At 38.8% G+C, this 25,779-nt stretch overlaps 1 protein-coding gene across 4 annotated transcripts in view; it reads left to right on the top strand.

The window, feature by feature from the left end:
- The first annotated feature begins 1,822 nt into the window (after window positions 1-1,822).
- Window positions 1,823-25,779, top strand: part of LOC134470292 (zinc finger protein 14-like) — a 30,210-nt gene continuing 6,253 nt past the window's right edge. Inside the window, exons 1-4 of one of the 4 annotated variants that reach the window (XM_063242769.1) lie at window positions 1,845-1,973; window positions 18,366-18,529; window positions 22,865-22,991; window positions 23,186-23,246. In XM_063242769.1, the coding sequence (XP_063098839.1) occupies window positions 18,521-18,529; window positions 22,865-22,991; window positions 23,186-23,246 (197 nt within the window). In that variant the 5' untranslated portion in view covers window positions 1,845-1,973; window positions 18,366-18,520. Of the gene's footprint in view, window positions 1,974-6,530; window positions 18,530-22,864; window positions 22,992-23,185; window positions 23,247-25,779 lie in introns of those variants that run through there. The other 3 variants (XM_063242770.1, XM_063242771.1, XM_063242768.1) reach the window with 3 other exon arrangements.

The raw sequence follows: 25,779 nt of genomic DNA, 5'->3' as shown, positions 1-25,779 counted from the left end.
TAAACCTCCCTTTGATAACATTACAAAGTGATTTATTAATAGCACAAACAATGGTGAACAAGAATGACAACTATGATTACCTAATGTATTTCGGCAACTAAGAAACAAAAGTAAAATCTTACCTCCTGTTAATCATAGAAAAATCAAAAGTATTGTGTTCTATCACCAGTAGCTATTTGGGCTTCAGAAAGGTAGAGTTTGAGATTCCACAGAAGGAAGGCTAGCGAGGGCAAGAGAGAGAGAGACAGTTCTCTATTGGAATATAGAGAGAAGTATGGGAGAAGAGGAGAAGAAGGAAGGAGAGTTTCCCATTGGAACAGACAGGTAACTGTAGCACTTAGTGTGACAAAAGGAACAATTTTAAAACCTACACTGAATGTTTTCAGTTAAAGTCAAGGCCACAGAGGACATGAATGAGAGGCCAAGTGCAGTTGTCACCATGAACAATCACCAAGAGAAGCCAGTAACCCCGTGGAGTGCCCAACCATGACTAGCACTAGGTTTATAGCACAGAAGGAGAAGTGAGCCTTTTTCTGTCCCAAGGAATAAAAGAGATCAAATCTGAGAAGTTATTAGTAGTCCAGAAGGGGAGCTAGATTGCAAAGAGGAAGGAGATTTTGGCAGAGGGGTTAAGTTTCAGACAGAAAAATCATGGATTCAAAAGCCATAGCTTTGGGAGGCTGAAAACTGCTGCCTGACCGATGAGATGGGGGGGGGGGGCCTAAAGGCTCAGACAGTATTAGAAGCCCAGTAGGGGCATGAGCTTACCCAATCTGAAGCATTCAGCGTGGTGGGATCCGGGTGGCTGCTGACTACAGATGGTCTTGGAGGCTGAGTTAGTGAGAAAAACAGGGAGACTGACCCAATGTGAAATTCTCAGCAAGATCAGACATGGAAGAAGCACCTGGAGCTGTACTGATCGTGGTCTGAGGATGTTGCCAGGTTGTCTCAACTGAGGTGGAGATTCAAGAGAGCTTAAACCCTTCCAAAGAGAGCTAGTCTCCCTTCCTGGTCTTGGCACCAAAATGTAAGATATAGGTGGACGGGGGAGAAACTAGCAGAGACTCTCAGGCTTGTGTAAAGGCAAAATGGCCTGGAATGCATTGTGCCTGAGCTTAAGCAGAGGGCATGATAAGACTCTGTCATGAACAAAGAGAAATGTGTTGAATTTCTAGGGACGGAGAGAAGGCAGGGGACATTAGGTGGGAAGATCCCAATGCATATCTGTGGTAAAAGTTTTCTGGAAATCTTGCAACTCAGTGGGCTGAATTCCTTGAAATATCTGTTGTAAATTTTTGAGTATCTCCACATGTCTCCAGGACCGGCAAAATTGTTTGTTTTATCTTACCTCCTTTCCTGAGTTTGTCAATGACAGCCTCAGTGCTGAGCTGAATTCCCTGCAGAGAGTAGTGCTTTTGCTGAATGCAGGCCGGGGACTGGGAGAGTCAGGTCAGGTGGAGATTTCCACATTTATGATCTTCCCTTATAATGCGGGACTAATTCTTAAATAGGATACTGACCATGAAACCTTCTGAACACACAAAAGACCTCATTTAGGAAGAACACACTGATTCCATCAGAAATCAGGGGCAGCTCAGGAAATTGAGCAGTAAACTGTTTAAGTGGAATTATTGTTAGGCTAGGTCAGGGTGACATCAGAGATGAGGGCCTTGCCCAGAAGTTTCCGTGTGACAGTCTATCACTCGTGCTCTACCCAGGCGGGCTGATGTTTACTTCCTCCTCATCTCACTCAACAGAGAGAGGATGGTGGAGTAGCAGCCAATGACCGAGGAAGAGGCGGCTGCATGAACTGTCCAATCAGATGCGCCGGGTGGGCGGGCACTTCCGGTGTGCTGACTCCTGTCCACAGTGGTGAGAGACCCTCGACTGACTAGACGTCTTCTGGGAGTTCTGCGGGCTGCAGGCCGCGTGGGAAGGACTCGGGGACACCGGGAAGCCGCGCAGTGGTGATGGTGCGGGACGGAAGCCGGGGAAGGGATGGGGTCGGGCTGAGGTCTGAGAGGAGGCGGCCGGAACCGGCTCTGGGAGCCGCAGCCTCCCGCCGAGCTCCGGACCCCGAGGTCCTCCGGGCTCTGGGGCTTTTGCCACTGTTCCCTCGGCGGGGTCCGGGTCACCGCCGTGTCCGTGAGTCCGTCCCCACCGTGACACTGCCCGCCCACGGTGCCGTGTCTTGTGGCCCCAGTGTAACGGCAAAGTTCTGACCAGGAACCGAGGGGCGCCCAGGTTGGGAGGATTCTCGAATCAGCTTTATTTGCCCCAGCGAACCCCACTGGCACTGTTCCCAAGGAAGTGGGCCCCGAAAGCTCGGGGAGGGAGGTTTTTTTGGGGTTACAAGAGACGGAAGTACAGAAGCAGAGTGGTTTGTCATTTAGAGATTGGTTTTTCTAATGTACATCATGGTGACCAGCGGATTTTGGAAAACGGGAATTTAATTGTGTAACAAAAGGAAGTACACAGGCGGTTATTAGGGCAACAGAAACTGAAGTATACTAGCAGTTTACGTCGCCAGGAAGCCAGCACCGTTTTATGACCCTGGGGGTTATTTTCAATTGTACCAGTACAGTCTCAGCAGTCTGGGGAAAGCACATGCTTTGGGACGACCCCAGTTCCGATTTGGCGTGGAGCTGGGTACTTGTATGATAAATATAGTTATATAAAGCATTTAAATTAAAGAATTCCTATCATAGTGCATCATCAAACCGGAGTCTGTATAATTTCCCTGATATTCAGATCACCTTCCCCAATTTTATTTTATGTGTGATTTATCTTTGCACATGTGGCAAGCTCTGTAAAAAAATTATTGGGACTAGTATACAACAATTTTAAAGAATTCTTAAACTGTATGGATTGTGAGATCATTTCTGTCAGTAATGTCCTTGCTTTACAGTGAAAAATGAGGACGCATTTATTTATTTATTTATTTATTTTTCTTTTGGTACCAGGGATCAAACTCAGAACCTTGACTTGTCAGTCAGGTGCTTCTGCCACTGCGCTAAATTCCCAGCCTAGGCTTTTAAAATTTTTTTTAATTGAGTGAGGAAGCTGATAGCGTCTAATATTTCACAAATATTTGCAAAAATTTTAAGCAGTTTCAATCTATTAGTTAAATATGTTTTTGACCATGTTGTTTTCCCCCTAAATAGTTCCTTATAGTCACGTAGAACAGGGACAGTCTTGCACTTTTGATTGGTTTTTAAAAATTTCTTTGTTGGTCTTTTTGAGATAGGATCAGTTCAGGTTGGTCTTGTGCTCACTTTGTAGCCTGTGGTGGTCTCCAGCTTGCAACAATCCTCCTGCCTCAGCCCATCCACCACCAGTGCTGGGATTGCACACATGTGCCACCACACCTGACATTTCACTTAGGATTCTGTAACAGTTTTTTCCTATTTTCACTGGTAGTCAGCTAAACACTAGTCCGTAAACTAGAGTGTTTTAGATTATCTTTGTAGTTTTTGTGGGTGCTGATCTTGATATCAAGATGTTTAAGTGCTATATTCATGTATAATGTGTTCTGAGTGTGTATCATGTATCTTCACCATATTGGGCTTAGATGAAGATCCTACTTGCAATATAATTTTAAGCTTGTATTTGTCTGTAAGGCCTGTGGGCGTAACCATAATGTCTGCATTGTGCAGCCTGGTTTCTCTCAGCCCTCAACTAAGACCCAGTTCCCCTCAATCTCAGAAATGTCTCTATCTTGGGCCTAAGCCTTTTCTAAATGCTTGTCTATCTCTATCTTACTTAATTATGTGCAATATACACATTCATGTATAATTTTTTGTGTAGATTTATATCTTCAAAAGTCTTGTGTCTATGTCTAAAATAGTAAATATCAAATAATATGGATACAGTTATAGTTAGATGTGGCTTGTTTCATTTAAAATTCATGATAAGTTCTAGTTCACAGAGGCATAGACCAATTGGTGGGAGCATTATCTAAATAAATATGGACCTTTGGGTTACCTCAGAGCCAATTAGAAATTGATAATTTTTTGGAGTCCCTTTGGGCGACTCAAATTGAGAATGAGAGAACACTACCTGCACTCATAGACTTTGTCCCTGTGATGGTGACCTCAGGTCTCTGTCAGCAAGAAAGCCAATAACAGATTCAAATTTCACGTCTAAGCCCAAAACTCTGAGCCAGAGTAAGCCTCTTCATTAATTACTGAACATAAAATGTTTTCTTAGAAATAAGAGTGGACTGAGAAAGCACCTGGACTATTCATAGTTGCAGAAACTGCCAGGGCATGGTGCAACATGACTGTGCACAGTGTAATTTCAATAACTGAGTTTCCTTCATGTTCTCAGCATCAGTTGTTACTGTGTTTCTGTCTGACTGTAGTCTCCTTCATGGCATTTTATTGTGACAAACATTTGCCTCAGGACTAATGGCATGCATGGTTTTAATAGCTGCTGATATGTAAGTGGTTTAATTCTAAAGAAGTTATAATTTTTGTTGTTTTAAGATGAAGAAACAGACATAAAAAATGATATTACTTAAATGTGGTTTTTTTCCTATTTTTTAAATTTAGAAAAAGAAAAACATGCAAAATAATCTGTCATAAAATCTAAACAAAGCTCATAGTTTTCCACAGCAGATTGATGGAGGAAGCGGGGATTCTCTAAAACGGTGGGAAATGTGATAGTAAACAAAAGTGAAACTTGGGTCCCTGTCACTGCACTGACTCAGCACTGCAGCTGTTCTGTTCCTAAAGTTTGAGGGGATACACTGATGTGAGACACTGGAGGAGACAGATCCCTGGTGAGGTCAGCCTGATGCTCTCATGGCTGTGGGGGACAAAGTAAAGCACCTTTTTTCATAATTTACTGAGTCAGAACACTTTTCCTCAGAAAAAGAAACAGAAAGTGCATCAACATTTTGTTAGCAGATGCTTGGAAACCTAGAGTCTCTTGTTTTAATATTAAGAGGAATGCATTCAAAAAATTGAGTTGAATGCTCCTGAAATGATGTGCAGAGCACTTGCCTAGTGTATGCAAGGATTTGACCTCAATCTCTACCACAAATATTTAGAAAGAAAAGAAATACTGGTGTTGAACTGTTTGGAAACAAAATCAGGATCTAGAATAGATATCCACATTTCCATGTATATTGAAGAATTAGTCTCAAAATGCATGATGTGAAAACAGCACATGTCCACTTCAGTGGATTGTTCAGTGGAACTTTCAGTATATAATAGCTGGCACACTTTAAAATGAGAGTGAACTGTGGCTCAATTTTGGAGGTTGCAATTCTTGGTCAACCTGCTTGTTGCAAGGCAGAAATATTGTTACAGAGGACTGTGCTGAGGAACTCTAGTGAGCCTCATTTCAGCCAGGGAGGAGAGGGGTGGGGAGGGGAGGGGAGGGGAGGGGAGGGGAGGGGAGGAAGGAAAGAGAGAGAGAGAGAGAGAGAGAGAGAGAGAGAGAGAGAGAGAGAATGGAATGCATCATTCTAGCACGTACTCCCATTGACCTTGTTCCTCTGTAACATCAATAAATTAAATTCCTGAAGCAGTCAAAATTTGCTATAATGCAGAACCTTGAAATGACCAATCACCTGGTAACATAGCCTACAACCCATGCATTTAGAGAATCATTTACTTGAATTTAGACATTTAGTAACATAGCATGTGAATTAATAATGTGGTTTATTATACAAGAAAATATTATTTATTCTGATAAAGGATACCCTGCATTTCATTATAACATGTATTAACCTGGAAATCATTAAGTAACATATTTAGAAGAGACTGTACCTCTCTCTAGAAATTGTGCCTTCTTTACCTTTTTTTTCACTTATAGCAAGCCTATGAGCTGCTGATTCACTATCTACTCTAAAATTTGCATACTCTGCCCACTTTGTGTAAGTGAATATTTGAGCTGGTGTGGTGGCATATACCCGTCTGCTGTCATTTTGTATTTTTCAATCCAATTGCAAAGATTTTCTCTCTTTCTCTTGTTAAGTTTTCCTTAGGTCTTATGTATTTTTCTCCTAAAGAATTGGCTGTTTGATTCATTGACTCTTTGTACTGTTTTCTTATTGCAACTCATTGAAGCTGTTTGTTCTTTGACTTTGAAATATTTCAGTACAAGCTCTTCTGGCCTTAAAATTTCGTGTTAAAGTCAGAAGTAATTCTTTGAGTTTGTCTTTGTATGTGATTTCTTGTTTTTTTCTGTGACTCCTTTAAAAAATGTTTTGGTTGGATATTTGGGGATTGACAAAGGACATATCTTGCTGAGCATGTTTTCATCATAGTTGCTTTGTGTTCAAGAAACCTCTCTTGATTGCATTTTGAATTATTTTCTCTTATTTGGGAAATAATCTGGGACAATTTCTATAAGTATACTAATAATTTCTTTTGTGTTATCTCATAGCTTTTTACTACCTCCATTTAGCTTTGATTGGTCTTTTCAGTGTTGTCTAGTAGCTACTTGATTATATTTTCTTGTTCTTTTATTTTTTTAGTGACTTCCTTGAAGACTTTTTCTTTTTCTTTTTCTTTTTTTAAAATTTATTTAAAGGGGGGCTGGGGATTTAGCTCAGCGGCATAAGTGCCTGCCTTGCAAGCAGGCAGTCGCGAGTTCGATCCCCGGTACCGATAAAAAAGAAAAAGACAAAAAAAAATTTATTTAAAGAAAGACTAAACAAAACAAGAAAATGGGTAGAAATAATACATACGTTCAGAGAAAAAAATAAACAGTAAGAAATCACTAGTTGATGTTTACATACTGTCCTTTTACAAATAGTTGTTCAAAATACAAAAGTGGAACATATAAAGTGGGAATTCAAACAGTGAGACTGCAAACAGTTCTCTTCAACTATCCAACAAAAACTTAGTAATATAGTTGTCAGTCCTATACACTTAAACATACATGCAGTTATCCATTCTTCATTTATGTTGGGATTAAAAATTAAAGCAGGCTAAAGTCATTCTGAACAAAGAATAATAGCGTTGCTGGATTTCACATCATGACACTCCAGGATCAGCACTGGGTACGGTAGTGCCTTTTTAAAAAAACTTTATTTAAAGAAAGACTAAACGAAACAGAAAATGGGTAGAAATAATAATACATACTTTCAAAGAAAAAAATAAACAGTAAGAAATCACTAGTTGATGTTTACATACTGTCCTTTTACAAATAGTTATTCAAGATACTAAAGTGGAGCATATAAAGTGGGGATTCAAACAGTGAGACTGCAGCCAGTTCTGTTCAACTATCCAACACAAGCTTAGAAATATGGTTATCAATCCTATACACTTAAACATACATTCAGTTATCTAGATCTTCAATTATGTTGAGATTGAACCAACCCAAGCAGTCTAATATCACTCTGAACAAAGAATAATACTATTGCTGGGTTTTACATTATGACACTCTAGGATCAGCACTGGGTACTTTAGTGTCTCTTTTTCTTCAAAGTATCTGTTCATTTCTTCATGTGTTGTAAGATCAGTTCTCATATACTGTTTATAGATTCTACACATGCATGAGTCTTAACATGTATTTCTATCCTTTCTATATTAGAGGGGGGAACAAAATAAAGCAAGACAAAACAAAACGTATTTCTATAAACACATGAAATGAAAAAGACATATAAGATCATTGTACAAGGAGTTCTACTATAGTTCCTGTGTTGTGTCTTGTTATCTTCAATAGAATTGGCTATATCATCAGACATAAATAATTGAATATATCACTACATAACAGTATTAATAAAAACACAACTTTGTATATAGTATAAAACTTCAAAAGCAGGCAGTTACCAAACCAGAATGTGTATCGTAGAGTCTTGTCATCTTCAGTGTAGTTGCTTATACTCTCAGACTTGATACTATCCATCATATCAATTTTCAATAAAATCTGTCGACACCAAACAGCAATCAAACAAACCAGATTTAGCGAAGATCAGTCATGATAAAACAGTGTAAGTCATACAGGACTCCAGATTAAGATGATAGGAAATTAAAGATGATTACTGTGCTATATCGTGATGTTTTTGGGATAGCTGTCTGTGCCCTCAAATCTAATGCAAGTAGACAAACTGGGGCAGAATAAAATCTATGAAAAAAAGAATAAAATCTGTCTAAGCAGAGTGGTATGAGTAATGTGGGTTTTAAATCTTGATATACTATTAACAATATCTTCTGCCATCTTTTTTAATATCTTCTCCCTCCCTTTTCACTTCCCCAGGGTACATCGTGCACTTTTGGGTCTGACCAAGACATTTGGTTTTAAATTGGGGGGGTGGGGTGGAGGTAACCTGCTATTTACCTAAGTGTTTCCGAATCTTGTCTCTCCTGGACTTGATCTCTAATTATATTCCTGTACCTATTAAAGCCTGTCTTTCCGACTTATCCACAAATTCTGGTCTAGTTGCCCCTATTACTCTCTGGTTCTCTGTCACATAAAGCATTGTTTTCTCATATTTGATTTTCAGTCCATGTACTCTTTTTCATGTTAATTATATTTCCTAGAAATAGCATCTCCGTGGACCCTGCCTCCTGATCTACTCCATGTGTGTTTCTTTTTTAATTTAGTGTATCAAGGCCATCTATATTAAAGATTATAACCAACCTTCTCTGCCTCATTTCTGTTATGCTCTCTTTTTGCCATCAGTTGTCTGCTTATCTTCCTCATTCTATTTTCTGCTCCATTCATTGAGGCTTCTCTGCCACTCTTCTTGGAATCCTAGTACTTTTCCCTCTCTCTAGAATACCCTGCAGTATTCTCTGTAGAGTGGATTGGTGGTTGTGAATTTCCCAAGTTCCTCTTTGTCTTGGAAGCATCTTGTTTCTCCATTAATTTCTAGAGACAGTTTAGCAGGGTATATCAATCTGGGTTTGAAGTTATTTTCTTTCAGGGCTTGGAATATTTTGCTCCAGGCTCTTCTTGACTTGATGGTTTATGTCACGAAGTCTGCCATTATTCTGATGGGCCTTCCTTTATAGGTTATCTGTTTCTTGTCTCTAACAGCTTTTAATATTCTGTTCTTATATTGAATTTCTGGGATCTTAATTATTATATGCCTGGGTGTGGCTCTGTTTTGGTTGTACGTGGCTGGAGTACTGTATGCCTCACACATCAGAATATCATTTCCTTTTCCTATGTTTGGGAAGTTTTCCTGAATTATTTCTGTGTAGTTCCTTTGTTTGTACCCCTGCTTCTTAATGCATATTCTTTATTCTCAAGTGATAGATCCTGTCATCTTCTGGCCTTTGTATTGTTACTGCTTGTTTCCTTGTTATTTTTAAAAAGTTTTTCCTTTCATAATCTCACATTGCAAAACTATCCTCCAGTTTGGATAATCTATCCTTAGTTTCTTTCAGGCAGATTTGCCATCTTTCCATAGAGTTGTTAATTTCCTGATAATCTCTTTGAATCTGTTTCATGTATTCTGTATTTTCTTTATATTCTTCATCAAATGGTTCTCTCCTTTGTTTGAGTTCCTCCCTTCTTCCATCTGTGTCTGCTTGAGGAGTGCTTAGCATCTCTTTTATTAATCTTCTTTTTTTTTTTTTTTTTTGTCTTTTTCATTTTTATCGGTACCGGGGATCGAACTCACGATCACCTGCTTGCAAGGCAGGGGCTTATGCCACTGAGCTAAATCCCCAGCCCCTCTTTTATTAATCTCCTTATATCTTGCTTTACTTGACTAAATATTTCCCTTTTGAACTTGTCTATGAGGTCCGGAATATATCTTTTTTATGTCCACTGGTGCTGTGTCTGATATTGCTTGTTTGCTGTTCTCATTCTCCTTTGTATTTATCTGTCCTGGACCAGTGTTCTCAGGGTTGGGACCTGGGGACTTTTTGTTGTTGCTTCCTCTTCCCATCTTCTTTGTTTCTTTCAGGAGGCCCCAGTTTCTTTCTTTGTTGGTTATAATTCCTCTGAAGCATGCCGGCCAGGCGACCTCTCCCACTGCTAATGAGTTGCAGAAGACAGGGCAGCATATGCTGGTCTCTCCCCTCTGGATCAGCCAAGCTGCTGAGGCCTCCACTGCACCAGTCTGCATGGCCTCCCCTCTGGGTTAGTCAAACTTCTGAGGCTTCACTGCATTTGTGTGTACCGCCACCACAGAGAACTGATCTCGGACAACTTATTGGTTCTCAGATAGGTCATGTGACCCAGTCCTAGCTCACTCCACCAATTCTGTTTGGGAAGGGAACAACTGACTGAAGTCACTGCTGCCTCTCGTACTTGCCAGTCCTGCCCAACCCCAGAATGTCATCCACCAGAGCCCCCCTTTCTGTGGAATGGCTCCACTCCCATCACTCATCACAGGTTGATGCAGGCTCCCCTCCAGCTCAGCTCTCTGTTTAGCTGGCCGACTCCCAACCTCAGTGTGACTGTGCCTCCAGTGAGTCAAAGTGGCGGGATGTCAGACGGCTGGGCAAGTCGCCCGCTGTGGCAGGAGCACTGATCCTTTAGCTGTTCCAGTAATAGCACTGGGACTGTATGTTTGATTGGTTCTTCTCACCTTAGTTTCTTCTTGGGACGAGAGAATTCATCTCCCGCTGTTTGGGGCTCCCCATGAAGTATTATGTCGAATTCTAAGTTGACTATCTCAGGGAACCTCTGTAGCCAGCTGTTATCTATCTACCATCTTTGCTCCGCTCATGACTTTTACATAATGTACCATTTTGTCCTCTAATGCTGGCCTGTGTTGAATATGATTCAGCAGTCACTGGCTGGAAAAAATAATTGAGAAATTAAAGTTACACCAATGAAATTACCATTGCAAGTGTCCATTCACCAAATGTCTCATGAGGCAAAATGGGAACAGAAAATTGTCTGGCCTTGTTGTAGGGATAAAAATCTGGTGAACATTCTCCAAGTGTCACGGGAAGCGCATTTCATATGAATTCAGGGCATTACTCTGAGCAAATTTTAAAAAATTTTTTTAGTCTTATTAGGTCATTTTGATAGTCTTTGGGTTATATAAACTGGGTGTTTAATTTGATGGTTCTGCCTCAAACTCTGAGAGTGGTGTCAGTGTGGAAATGCAGATCTAGGCCAGATGAAAGTCATGGCACCAGAGGCACCCCATAAGGCAGGCAGCTTTATTGTGTTGTCAGGCTGAGTGGGGAACATGGAGGTCTGCATTGCCAGCACCATTTTGGGGAAAACGTTACTGGCTTTTTAAAAATTTTATTTTTAAGAGAATTAAACCAAGCAAAATATAGCAGAATAAAGTCAATCAAAACAAGACAGTGTAAGTGACACAGGATTTCAAAACAAGATAATAGAAAATCAAACAGTGATTACCATAATGCCTCGTGTTGTCTTTAAAATAGCTGCCCAGGCCAGGGATTTAGCTCAGCAGCATAAGTGCCTGCTTGCCACGCACAAGGTTCAATCCCTAGTACAAAAAAAAAAAAAAAAAAAAAAAAAAAAAGGTGTATCAAAATCACTACCCATTCCTTCAGACATAATTAAATCAAACAAGACAGAACAGAATAGGACCAATTAAGAGAAAACAATGAATGAAATACAAAACTTCAAAACAAGATAATAGGAAATCACCAATGGCTAGCATAATATATCTTTTGGTGTTTGAAATAGCTGCCCGTGCCATCAGATGTAATAAAGTCAAAAAGATAAAACAGAATAAAATCCAATGAAGCAAAACAATGAGAATGATACAGGATTTCAAAACAGGATAATAGGGAATTAATGATCTTCAGAAGAAGATCCCCTATCTATGCTACAGTGTGTATTGTTACCCTTTTAATAGATGATCAGACTACTGGCTTTAGGCCTGCAAAGTCAGTGAAACACTAAATGTTACCAGCAGTTAGTTGTATTTTATCTCATTTGCTCTTGTCACAGCCTGTTCTTCTCCACTTCAGCTGTTCACTTATCGGGGTGGAGGGGTGTTGGCCCTTCTTGTCTCCCTGCCTATGTGCTGGAAGGGGTTGGTATCTGGCACTTCCCAGTCAGCCCGCACTTGGCACCAACTCACAGGAGGTCTTACCTTCTTGTTAACTTCTTGTTCTCCTCCCTCACAGTCCACAAATGACTGAAAAACAGTTCTTATATAAGTTTACAGAAGAGGTACAAAAGACAGATACTGTGATATTTTATAATTGGTTACACACGTCTTGTCACATATTGCTAGCAGAATTTATACTACATTAACTTAATTGGGGTTACAATCATATAGCAATCAGGAAGAACCAATCATTGACTAAGACTGAGCTGGGTGGTCCTTGAGAGGATACGCCTCTGGGAACTTCACCACCTGACTGAACTACACTTATCTTGCACCTGGAAATGGAATGTCATGGCTCCTTAAATTTTGTAGCTTTCTAATTTTAGGAACTGGTGCGCTTCAGAGTCCCATCCTTAAATAATGATCAGTAATGTAACTGTATTAGAAGTATAAGTTTTATATTTCCTTTCCACTTACAGTGGTTCCTACAGTGTGAATACAGATGTGCATCACAAAACACAGCTATGTTAGGGCCTTTACATTCAGTTCTGTTTACAAGGTCACAATGTAGGGTTAAATTACACATCATCAGCTATTTGTGGTTATGTCCAAAAAGTTGTAATTTGTGTCCGTAGAGAATGTGTAGTAACCAGTGAAAAATCAATCTTTGGATTCTTCCAACTTTACATAATTTTTGTAAAGATCAGAGTAGTGGTATGTGTGTCCAATAGATTTTTTTAAGTGATAATTATTCCTAGAATCTGGAATAAACAACCTAAACCTATTACAGTTTGTGAAACACTATAAATATCTATCTCTTTTTATATACCACTTCAAAATATTTATTTTTGGAATCTGATTTTGTGACTGTGTAAGAGACTTGGCTCTGAGTTGACGGAACTGTGTTAACTGTGGGTGATGTGAGAAGTGAACTTGTGGCCCATGTATTTCTGTTGAAGAATTTCCTACTGTTCAACAAAAATGATGTTTAAATGTTGAAGTGAAATTTGGGAAAGACATAGGTAGATCTTCAGTGAACTGGTGAGTTTTGGTATTTTTCTGAATTAAGCCTGTGTAAAATGCGGTTTTACCTTGGGAGGAAGGGTAGGAAGCATGAATGGGAATTCCTAACTCAGATCTCGTGGTATTGCCTGTGTTAGCACCACTCGGAAGTGAGACACCCTGGGTGTGTGGGGTACCGTGAGAGTAGTGTGTCAGCTCAGGAGTGTATTTAATGTTCTGAGTGTGTGTTCTGTGAAAATACTTTTCATGGTTTCTTTTGAAATTTAGAGACAAACAGAAAGAGAAACAGAAACAAAGACAGACAGACAGGCAACCAGAGGCACAGAGAGAAAGAACCAGAAGTGTGTAGAATATATTGTTTCATAACTTATCCATGAGGATTTGATGATTTTGGAAACCAGTATACTACATCAGAAGCAAAAAATTAGACATAAACTATTTCTCTTACATTTATTATGAACATACATATCTCTCCATAGAACCATGATGCTGGTAAAGAGATACGGTTGTACCTACTTCTACTTTATTCCTTTGATTTCATCTAACTACACTCAAGATGGTCAAAAAATGAATTTTTGGTGGGGTTATTGTTTGTTTGTTATTTGGTACCAGGGATTGAACTCATGACCTTGTGCTTGCCAAGCAGGCACTTATGCCGCTGAGCTAAATCCCCAGCCCTCAAAAGATGAATTTTTGATGTTCACTATGGCTTTACTATCACAACACTAAGTAGTGTGACTTGACTAAAACTGGAATTTTGAATGAAGTAATAATTGAAGTTATTATAGTATGAATATGCTGGAAATATTATTTGTCATTTCATTCTCCCCAAGCTATTACACAGAGGATTGTAGGGAGGTTTGTATTTCAGCCCCTGACTTTATTTATTCCATGGATTCTGGCCTTGGATTGATTCTAGGTGTTTTGTAGGAGTGGATTTTGATGTCTGAAGTGAACTAGTCCTGGCAGGACTTGGGTCTCTCTTTATATGTTGTAGTGTCTTTGTTCCTTCATGGCAACTGCTGAAACTACACCCTTGGTCATTCCTAGATCTCAGAGTGAGGATGTGCCAGTAACCAGGACCTCAGTATCTTTTCCTATCCCAGTGAGGTGACTTCAGCATGGAGAGGGTGGTTTAAGTAGCTTAGCGCCTGTAGCCATGCTTCTCTGCAAAATGTGTGAATACTGGCAGTTTGCAGAGAGACTTCTGACTCTTAGCATGTGGCACTATGACATTTTGGGTGTCCTGTGTGTTTTTCCACCAACAGTAGACTTGGTATCATTGTTTATATTCAGATGTCCCCCAGATGCCTTGTGTGTGTGTGTGTGTGTGTGTGTGTGTGTGTGTGTGTGTGTGTGTTGTTTGGATTGTGGGGGCCACGTGCTCAGCAGCCCCCACATACATTGCTCGGTAAGTGGATGTGCTGTGAGGATCTGGAAACTATAGAAGTGGGCCACTTGAGTGTGACTTGGAAAAGTCCTGTCCTCCATCTTCTCCCTCCTGGAACCTATCCTCCACCATGCTTTTTGCCATATTCCCAGCTCATCATGGAATGAAACCGTGAGTCGTGAAATCTTTTTATGGTGTGCATATGGCATACTTTGTCCCAGTAATGTGAAATTGGGTGAGTTATCCACTGTTGTGAAACTTAATCCATGTTAGAAATACAGGATCTCAAACCCACAAGTTATATTCTCAACTCTGATTTCATTGTGATGACAGTAAATTTCTATATTTCTAACTACTTTTTTACATTGTAAATGTCATTGGTTGGTTTTGATAATATGCCAATAAAACTAAAAAAAAGATTAACATTTCATTGGATCTCAGTGGTTTAGCAAACATGAAGGTTGCTAAATTTCACTGTTAAATCCACAACATTGAAAACAGTAAAAATAAGAATAAGTTTCCATTAGTGTTTAAAATGGCTAGAAATTTGGAGGAGGAATTACTGATTTTTGAATAAGAAAATGGAAGTTTTCAAATAACAGCTTTCCAAAAGGATTGCATATTAACCAGTACCTGATACTTTATTTGAAGTGGACCTTCCTCCTGTAAATATCCTTTGGGTATGAGTGGAAGGAGACGTGGGTACTACTCTCACATGATCAGTACAGTTTTGGGTGGTTTGGAAATGTTTTAAATAATGGAGTTTGTATTGAGATAGCTCTTTTCATGGAAGTGTGCTGCCGCAGGGTGTAAGAACCTGTTGTCTACTTTGCCTGCATATTAGTTGTCAGGCATAAAAGGATTTTTGGTTCAGGGAAGAGTAAAGGAGGAGGATGGAATGTATGAAAGGAGAGGCTGATGGAGTGTGGCAAAGTCAGTTCCTAAACTAGGAAAGATACACCCTTGAGGTTAAGAGTTTAGTGGTGACAGTGAACAAGCAGTCTTATGCTGATTCACATTAAATACAAGTAAAATATCAGAGACCCAAATAGAAGAGATAAGTTTTAGAAATGTTAGGTTAATCTTTTGTTACAGAGTTATATAAACACACATGAGCTAAAACTGGAACTTAGAAAATTGTGTCTGGCCTTGTTATGTGTTAAAGGGATTAAGGGAAAACATTGTCTGTCATTGAATGGATACTTTTTGTCTTGGACATTTGCTCTCCACTAATATCCATTTTTAAAATTAGTAGTAGTAGTAGCAGTAAGTTTTAAGAGTGAGTCTCACTGTGTGGTATACAGTGAGGGTTTACCTTATGATCTTTCCTGATTCCATGAGAATGGTTTCATTACAGGAGTGGATTCTCAAACTCTGCTCTGGTGGTGGTTTTAAAAATCACTTCTACTTGCCAAGTTCACAACCCTTGGTTAAATTAAACATCATTAACTATTTAGTTTTTTTTAAATATGCATGATATTGTAATTATTTGCCAAATGAGAATGTGTGATAACTCACTCTGAAAAAAATCCTTGAATTTTTCTGGCTGTAGATATTTGTGAATTTTAGATTACTTTTGGTTAGTACAATTTTTTGGAAATTATATTCTCCCCTTTTCTGGGATGGAATGTTACAACTGTCATTTTCAAACTCTAGAAATGTCTGTCTTTTTATTACAGTCCATGTTGAGACAGTTATCTTCATTTACGTTAATAGGAAAAGTCCATGTGCCATTCCATGGCCCTTCTTAATATTGACTTGTGACAAAAGACATCACATGATCTGCTTTTTGAGCTGTGAACCACGTCTGGCATCTCAGTTGGTCAGACTGGTGGTAGCTCTGGGTAACATGAGTATAGAATTTCAGGCCCATTACAGATAGTTCTTTTTGGAGACTTATTTGGTGATTAGCAAACAACACACTTGAGTACAGAAGGGAAATTGGGAAAATGAGTAAGTCAGTCTTTAAATGACTGTGGGTGAGTGTTGCTCTCTGCTCAGAATTAGGCCTTTGTAATTTAAGCAGTTTTACCATAGGAGAATGTTGAAGTAGGCTGTGTGGAATCCCAGATTTAAATTTCCAGGCTTCCCATGTCATATTCACACACCACACCCCTAAAGGAGTGAGAACCATTGAGCCGCATGGTCTGAATGAGGCTGATGTGCAAGCTCAGGAGTGTGTTTAACCTTCTGCGTGTGGGTTACCTTTATATCTGCAGAGAAACAGGCCTCTCCCTGGCCTGCATCCATTATTTCCATGTCTTTGGACATGGTAAGGTCTTTGTTATTGCTGTGTTGATTTGTGTTGGTGAATGTTTCTTGAAATTCCGAGAAGACTGTTTCCTCTGCATTGGTTAGAGGAAACAGATGAACAGTTAACCAATATTCATTGACTTTATTATCAATATTGGCTTAAGTGTATCTTGGTTTTTGCCTTGTTGTTCTATTAATTATAGATATAAGTATGGTCATCAGAAACACAACCCTTTGAATTTCCCTTCAATTTCAATATTCTTTCATGTTATTTGATGCTTTGTAAGTAAAATATTTCTTAAGCAGTGTTAACTCTTCTTCAAGAACTGCATTTTATATGATCATCTGAGTATGGTAATTCTTATTTTCATTTAGATACATATTGAATACTGTCAAACTATTATACATTCAGTAAATATTGAATCAATGCTAGACTGGTTTATCTTTATGAAAACTCCATTCTGTATTTTTCCTTTATGTGTCTTGTATTTGTTACATTTGAAAAATATTTATTTTCATTTATAAGTGGAAATTTAATATGTTTATAATTTAAAGCTTGATATTTTGAAAAAATATACATTTTGGATGGTTAAATTAGCCAGTTATTACATTTCAATTTTTATAGAGCTTTTTTCATTTCAGTTTCTATTGTTTTTCGTGTTCTGTTTCAAATAATGTACAATTTTTCTGGAGCTTTTCTCTCATTTTATTTTCATTGCATTTTAAATGGTTCTCTTGTCTCCTAAGATGTCCAGTAGGATTTTGTCCTAGTATTTTCTACTTTTCCAGTATTTATCACTAATCTAAACTCCTCTTTGAAATGGCCTATGATCTAGAGACAGGTACCTTGGTGATGGGGACCCTGAATTCTAAGTTGACATGTTATCTGTCTGAGCCCCTCTTTACCCTGCCTTGTGGACCACTTTTGGAATGTGGAAATCCTGCATCCTTTCGGTTACCACTGAGATCTTGATGGTCAATGAGAATATGAAGGTCAGAGAGCAGTAAAAAGTGCTGAGGACGATTCAGGGAAAACTAGTACCCAGATTTGGGGATGAGTCTTAGTTTAACTTACGGTGTTAAACTTGCCCTTTTAACACTACTTTGTGTTGTTCTAGGAAAAGCACTGTACTCGTCCTGTTGCACTCGCTAATAGAATGGTGGCTGACTGGAGATTCTTGGTCTGTGTTCCCAGAGAACACTGATCGTCCAGATCCCTATTTCCTTGCAGTTTTTCTCTCTTGCTCTTTTTCTTTCTCATCATATGCTGTAACTCTGTGCAGCACACTGGGAGTCACTGCAGGTGTCCCGGATAACTGGCACAGTAAAAATGTTTCCAATACGTTGGGATAGTCACAGTCTTTTCTATTGTACTCACAATTCATTTCTGTCATATTCCAAATCCATAGTACTAAGCATCAAGTAGATTGTCGATGTTACCAGTTTGAACATAATTTCTTAGTTATATAATAGAATCTGTGGCAATAGGTTCAGTTCATTTATTCTTGTCTGAACTTGGATAACTTCTGTGTTATCTTTTTAAATGTCTATCTCTTTACTGCTATTTCTACAAATATCATTTGTTGCCTTTAGGTTATCTGTCTCTGAGAGCATCTGCTACTTTTTTATAATTAAGATATTTGCCTAATTACCTTTGTATAATTATTCACTGCTTATTTTCAGATCCATTTTTCCTAGTTTATTTTATTCCTTTCTGAGCCGTATCTTTCTCTTCCTCTGCAGTTTTACTGCTGCTGTTTATTGTTCAAGGATGAATATCTGATTGCTCTCATGAGGAAAATGTCAAAATCACATTCTGCGTGGTCATTGTTTAGGGAGGAAGATTGGAGTGGCTGGAGTTGGGAGCTTCACATCCAGCAAAGCCTTTGTGTGTAGAAATGTCCCAGGTAATCAGGCTTTGTAGTTCTCTGGGGGTTTTATTCAGTCTGAATTTATTTTTTTTTTTTAATTTTATTTAAGGAGAAAAAGAAAAAAAAGAGAAAAGGTACAAGTTACACAGATTTACAGAAAAAAATAAACAGTAGGAAATCACTAGTTAATGGATTACATATTGTCATCTTAGAAATAATTGTTCAAGTTACAAAATTAAAGCTTATAAAGTGGACATTCCAACAGTGAGACTGCAAACAGTTCTGTTCAATGATCCAACAAAACTCAGTAATATCATTATCTGTCTTATACACTTAAATATACATGCAGTTATATCGTTTAGAGCACTTTCTTTTCCTCTCTTTTGTACAATGACAATTACACATTTTGGGTTTTGTTGCTCCCACAGTTCTTATTACTTTTTTGGAAGAGAGTAGAACGAAATGTGACATAACAGAACAGAGTCAGTCAAATAAAAGGGTGGACATAATAGATAATGTAAAAGCATAATACAAGGTGATCAACAATGGTTACCATAATGCCTCCCGCTATCTCTAATAGAATTGCCTATATCATCAGTTATAATAAAATTGAACAAAACAAAAAAAGAACAAAACCAAAACATTGGAGACATTATAGGCCTTCAAAAGTAGATAATAGTCAACCAGAATTGGCGTCATAATGAATCCCACTATCTTCACAGCTGTTGCCTAAACTTTCGAACCTGGTACTATCAAGCAAAGCAGAATAGGGGGACATCAGTCAGAACAAGATGGTGAGAGCAATACAGGGCTTTAAATGAAGACAGTGGAAAGTCAAAGTGGGTTACTATAATATATCCTGCTATTTTTTATTTATTTTTGCCTTAATTAAAAGGATAAAAATAAAAAAGTAAATAATGAAGTGGAGATTGAGATAAAAGAGGGTATAACAGCAAAACAGCACAGATCAAAACATAACCATTTAAGCAAAATAGTGTTTCACCACAAGATAATCTCGACATAAAAGTAGTTACCATATTGTCTCTTCCCTTGAAATCTTTGAGTATAGCTTCGTATACTGTAGCATCAAATATATCAAAACAATGTAAAACCATTTAAGAGAATGACAATCAACTAACAGAAAATGAACAATGGTTTCTGTATAATCTCCTTGTCTATAAAAGTTTTTGCTTATTCAGTCTGAATTTATTAAAATACCAGAATTTGGGGCTGGGGATTTAGCTCAGCAGCATAAATGCCTGCCTTGCAAGCAAGCAGTCGTGAGTTCGATCCCTGGTACCAATAAAAAGGAAAAAGACCAAAAAACAAAAACAAAAACAAAACATCAGAATTTTCAAAACCCCACCCTATTGTTAGAAACATAAAACAATTTTTTTCTGATACTCACTGTGAAAACCTGGCAGTGTTTCATGGGGTAAAAGTGAGTCATTTTTAGGTCTTATAAACTGTTCACAGGGGCTGAGGGTGTAGCTCAGCATTATGGCACCTGCTTATCAAGTGCAAGGCTCTGAGTTTAATTCTCAGTTCACCCCCCAAAAAAACTGGTCCCAGGAGATGTTTAAGTCTCAGAATTCCTTCATTCTTGTTCATCAGGACGCTTGTATTTTATCTACCATCCTTCTGCTCATAGTTTCCTGTCAGAAGAATTTATCCTTCTGTTAGGCTGCATTCTCATTTTTGCACTTTGAAAGTGCAATAGATGGGCTTTTTCTAGAAGGGTTGTGGATTTTAAATGTTAACTTTTTTGTTGCTTAGACGAGAACATTGCTGTCTATGTTATTTCAACTAAAATGGAAATAGAAGTGTGTGAATTGATCTTTTGATGTTTAGGTACAATATTTAATGTTGTGCACTCCTTTCATTTGTGTCCCACAATGTTAGGTGATTTTGCATCCCCGGTCTCCTTGTCCTCACATGGTGGGGGAATAGCGTTGTGTTCAGAGTTTCTGCCCAGCAGGTGCAGTGGATGTGTGAGCTGGTGGGCATGTAGGTGACTGGGCACCCCAGTCTCCCTTTCACTCTTTCTGCCAGAGTTGAATTTGTGCTGCCCACGCCCCGGTGCTCAGCTTCTGGCCTGACAATGATCCGTCAGTCCTGCCCCTGGTCACCGTGCCATCTGCCCAAAGTGGAGATGGAAGACCTGAGTCTGGCTCAGTTACATGGGGAAATTGGGCAGATGTCAGCGTAAGAATCTGCATGGGCACGAGACCACCACAGACCACCTGAGAAGGCTTGATGAAGTCAGAGCAGCACAAGGCTTGTATACCTGCATGCCTCTGGACTGGAGAGACTTTAGGGACCCTTGGCTGTTGGCTGAATCTCTAACCCAGCCTGTAGGTTTCTTAGGGTGGAAGCAAACAGCTGACAGTCAGAAATGCAGTTTCCAGGTAACTGGAACTACTATTAAAGATGTTAAAGGCCAGCTTTACTAACTTGTGTTGTGGGGTTTGAGGGCTGCCTTCCAGTTTTGGTAGAATTTTTTCAAATATCTGGAGCTGACTGAGGAAGGAAATTCTTCTTTAAGACCAGTTTACCTTCTGGGTCTAAGGCCGTATAACATCTGGAGTAGCAGCCACATGAGCCATAAATTGAGCCAAATTTTCATCTTTTGTTGGACTTGTTTCCTTAAGCCTGTCACAGTTGACTGCCATGTGTGCGGTCTTCTGGAGTCCTTGGACCAAGAGGCAACCTTATATTTACAATTCCCTCAAGCAGTGGCTTGAGCATTCTGATGTAGCCAGTGGAAGTCCCAGTTTAGTTTGGCTCAGAATGACCACAGTGCCCTCCTGAAGGTTAGACACAAGGCAGCTGTGATCATCTACAGAAGCCTGAGCTGAAGAACAAACACATTCCCATTGATCAGATGAGAGGGTTGAGAAAAGGATAAGAGTCATCCCAGTTCTGGTCATAAGACTGCATGAGGTATTAGAATATAATATATATTGAATATATTTGGTAGCATCTGTGAAAAAGGAAGAAAGATGCTGATTGATCTGAGAGAGATTTCACAAGGAAAAGGGAGCATGAACTCGGACCATTTCCTCTATTCCTGCACTTCTCTAAGTGAGAACTGGGGAGCAGGGAATGGGGGAGATGCCACACACTGCTTGGACCAGGTATGAGATGGAATGAGGGAGAGAGAATGTAACGAGGAGGTTCACATTCACAAAGAAATGCTAGGTAGAGAGGTGGGGTAGCTGTCAGATGAGCAGGGGGCCCTAGAGCAGGGGAAGAAGTGGTGGAGGTGCTGGGATGGGAAGCTCCGCAGGGGGTGGAGAAATGTGCAGTGCTGCCAAGCTGGGGGTGTGGGAGGTTTCCAGGAGAGAACAAAATCAGCTGGATTCATTATCACGGAGAAGTCAGCCCTGGAGGGAGCCAGAGGGGCCATGGAAAAGGAAGGGGAGGAGAATTTCCGAGGGAATTACATGAAGAGTGCAGAGTATGAAGAATGCCTAGACATTAGGTACTGTGGTCACGTCCCCAGGCTAGGAAAGTAATTATACAGATCTCACAGATGGAGAAATTCAAAGTACCATTCTCTGTCCTCCGGGAGCCATTGTGGAGCTTGTAGTGTGTGCATACTGTGTTACAAAAGAACAGGTTCTAGATTGTTATATTTGAAGGTGTTTTGGGAAGTGAAAATTTTTTCTTCAATTTTTCCTTCCCTGAGTCTAAATTTAATCTACTGATTTCACATAATGTAGTACATCATCATTATGTTCTGTGCCTGTTAAGTTTGCAAAGTATTGGTGATCAGTGCATTTCACATACATTTTGATGATATCCATCTCCCTATTTCTCCCCATTAAGCTACCTTTCGGGTCATTGAGCCATAAGATAATATAGATTCCTTAACCTAATGTCATTGTTCTTGGGCATTCTCTAATAGAAACTAAAAACATAGAAGGCTTTGTCAGGTTCAAGTTTCAAAAGGCTACCTACATAGAACTGAGAAAGAGGAGATCAGTTCTCTAAATAACAAGTTGAGAAAAAAAGGTATTTTTTGGCCCATCAGAGTAATTCATCAGCATTTACCTACCTTACTTTTTTCACTTGGATTCTAATGTGTGGGTCCTTCTGTGACCCATGCTTTAGTGACTTTGTATTGGTAAATTTGGGTTTAACCAGCAGAAGAAACAGAATTCCTGTTCCACTATTGTTTTAGCACTGAATTTCAGCATAGCATCACGTTTCCTATGTGACATGTACATATGGAGAATAATTGTTTGATGAACAAGACAGGAAGTAAATGTTTGCAAAACTCAGCCTCACTTGAGCATTTTATAAGTTAAGATGTTTAGTGTTACGAATCTTACTCTTCTTCCTGAAAATATATGTGTGATATTGTAGGAGGCAGTGACCCTCGAGGATGTGAGTGTGAACTTCACCAGAGAGGAGTGGGCTTTGCTGGATTCATCCCAAAAGAAGCTCTACAGAGATGTGATGTGGGAAACCCTGAGGAACCTGGCTGCCGTAGGTATGGAAGATACCATTTTGTCATTTATGCAATCATAGAGCATGGGTTGGTATTCACTGGCAGTTTCCTTAGTGGGAAAATGGAAGTTATAAGAGATCTTCCAGGCATGCTTACATTTCACCATGAGTCTAACTGGAATCTACTTATTTTCATATAATGTAAAACATCATTATATTTCTGTCTCTGCACTTTAGGAAGGAACTCAGATGACCAGCAAATTGAAGATGAATACAAAAATTGCAGGAAAACTCTAAGGTAATCATGAGAAAAATGTTCCTCAAGTGTTAGAATATGAAACCAAATCAAACTACACAAACAGGACCATGTTCAAATTTCTTTAGTCTCATATTTCTCCAAGGACTTATACACATTTAATATTGCTAATGTAAAAAAATCACATATTTGAATCATTTTAATACCTGAGATGCATGTGGTAATGATATTATTCAAAAAGTGACATCATTGATCTAATGTAAAATAGCAAACATCTAGTTGTGATAGCATCTGCCTCTTGGGAAGCTGAGGCAGGAAATTGCCACAAGTTCCAGGTCAGCCTATGGCACATACTGAGTTCAAAGCTAGTCTCAACTTCAGAGAGATATCCTGCCTCAAAAAAAAAGTACAAATTAATTATATTCCATGCTCAGAATTATAGATATGTTGAATGAAACAATTTAGGCATTGAGGACAGGAATATATAAAATAAAATTTGTATATGCACTGAGACCTACATTTTAATTATATTACATGTTTATTAAAATGAAAAAAATAATTTCAAAAAGATTTCAAAACAGAATAAATGGGAATTAATGATTACTATGTTGTATATTGTTGTTTTCCAAGTAGTTGTTTATATTGCCAGCTATGTATGATAAAATGATCAAACAATGAAAGCACAAACCATTCTTTTTGTTAAAAGAGGTTTGTACTATAATTATCTATCTATCTATCTATCTATCTGTGTATACACACACACACACACACACACACACACATGTACATATATTCTTTGCTTTTCTTTTCTTTTCTCCTTTCCCCCATATCAGTGTTCCTTCCCTTTTTAGTCATTTCCTCCCTTTCACTTTCCCATGTCTATTGTACATTTTGGATCCCACAATCTCCTTTAGTCTTTGACACTAAGGAGACAACACAGTGTTCACCCAGGTGAGTCTGATCCATTTCACCCATGAGCATGATCTCAAGTTGCATCTATCTACCTACACGAGCCTCAGAATCATCCGTCTTTGTAGCTGAGTAGCATGCCATTGTGTAAAAACACCGTGTCTTTCTTACCATTCTGAGGTTGATGGACAAGCTACCCCTGTTTTTTTCACGGTCTCTGTCACATGGAGCTTTGTTTTCTCTCCTTTAACTCTCAGTTTGAGAATTTCCTTTTGAGTTAAATGTGTTTCTTGTGTACAGCATTTTGGTAGATCTTGTTTCTTGACCCACTCTGCCTGTTTCTTTTTATTGGTAAATTGAAGCCATGTGCATTAACGGCTATAGCCAGCATGCACTGGCAAGTGTCTGCTGTGTTATTTTCCTGCTGTTGGCGCCCTACTTCTCTCCTCTATTCAGTTGCCTGCTCTGCTCAGCAGTCCCCCTCTGCTGCTGTTCATGGAACCTGGGTCATCTTTATCTCTCTCTAGATATTCTTTAGTACTCTTTATAGGGTTGGTTTGGTGCTCATGAATTCCTTCAGTTCTTGATCATGGAAGTATCTTATGTCTCCATTATTTTTGAAAGATAGTTTTGCAAGATGCAACAATCTGAGTTGGAAAATGTTTTCTTCAGAACATGAAATACTTTACTCTAAGCTCTTCTTTATTTTAGCGATTGTGTTGAGAATTCTGCTGTGATTCTAATGGACTTTCATGATAGGTGATCTGTTTCTTTACTGTAACAGCTTTCAATATTGTTTTCATGCTGAATTTCTGGGATCTTGATTATTATTTGTCTAGGTGTAGATTTATTTTGGTTATTGGTGTTTAGAGTTCTATATACCTCATTTATCTCATTTATCTGTATGTCAGGTCCTTTTCCCACACTTGAGAAGTTATCTGCTATTTTTCTGTAGAGTCTTTTTATGTCATTTGTGTTGACTCCTACTTTTTTTTTCTGAAATATATCAATATTAAATGATTTTTCTTTGCCTTATCTCACAGCTTTCATTTGTCATTTCCTGGTTCCATGTTAATTTTAAGAAATCTTTCCCTTTAGGATCATTAGCTGCAATCTTTTTTTTTACTAGCTGCAATCTTGTCTTCAAGGTCTGAAATATCTATCTTGTTTCTTTCAAGTGATTTTGCCAGCTTTCAGTGGAGTTTTTAATTCCCTAGATAGCTCTTTGAATGTATTTCATATATTCTAATTTTTTCCTATTTCATTCAAGGTTTCCATCATTTTCCTATGCTTTTTTTAAATCTATGTCTTATTTAGATATAGTTAGCAATTCTTTCATTATGGTTGTCATTTCTTTTACCTGAGATATTCCTGATCTGATTTCTTTTACAGCCTCATAAAGTTGATTCTTGACTTTAGTTGCTATGATTTCAGAAATTTCAGGTGTGTGATTTTCAATTCCTTGTATGTCTATGTTTCCTGGGTTCTTTCTGTGTGGGTTGGAGGTCTGAGATTGCAGGTTGCTCCTTCATCTCGACACTTTGCTGGGTTGCTCCAGATGAGCCAGTTGTGGGGTTCTAGGTGCTTCCCACATTGGCTGCCCATCTGGGGTATATGCGTTTCTGCATACCTAGGATCCTGGGTAGGGAGTGGAGCTCTGGGGTCA

Source organism: Cavia porcellus, unplaced genomic scaffold, assembly GCF_034190915.1.
Source record: "Cavia porcellus strain 051 isolate PalLab524CR breed Dunkin Hartley unplaced genomic scaffold, mCavPor4.1 scaffold_33, whole genome shotgun sequence".
Taxonomy (NCBI): Eukaryota; Metazoa; Chordata; class Mammalia; order Rodentia; family Caviidae; genus Cavia; species Cavia porcellus.
Note: the sequence above shows the minus strand (reverse complement) of the source record. Positions and strands in the feature narration are given on the sequence as shown.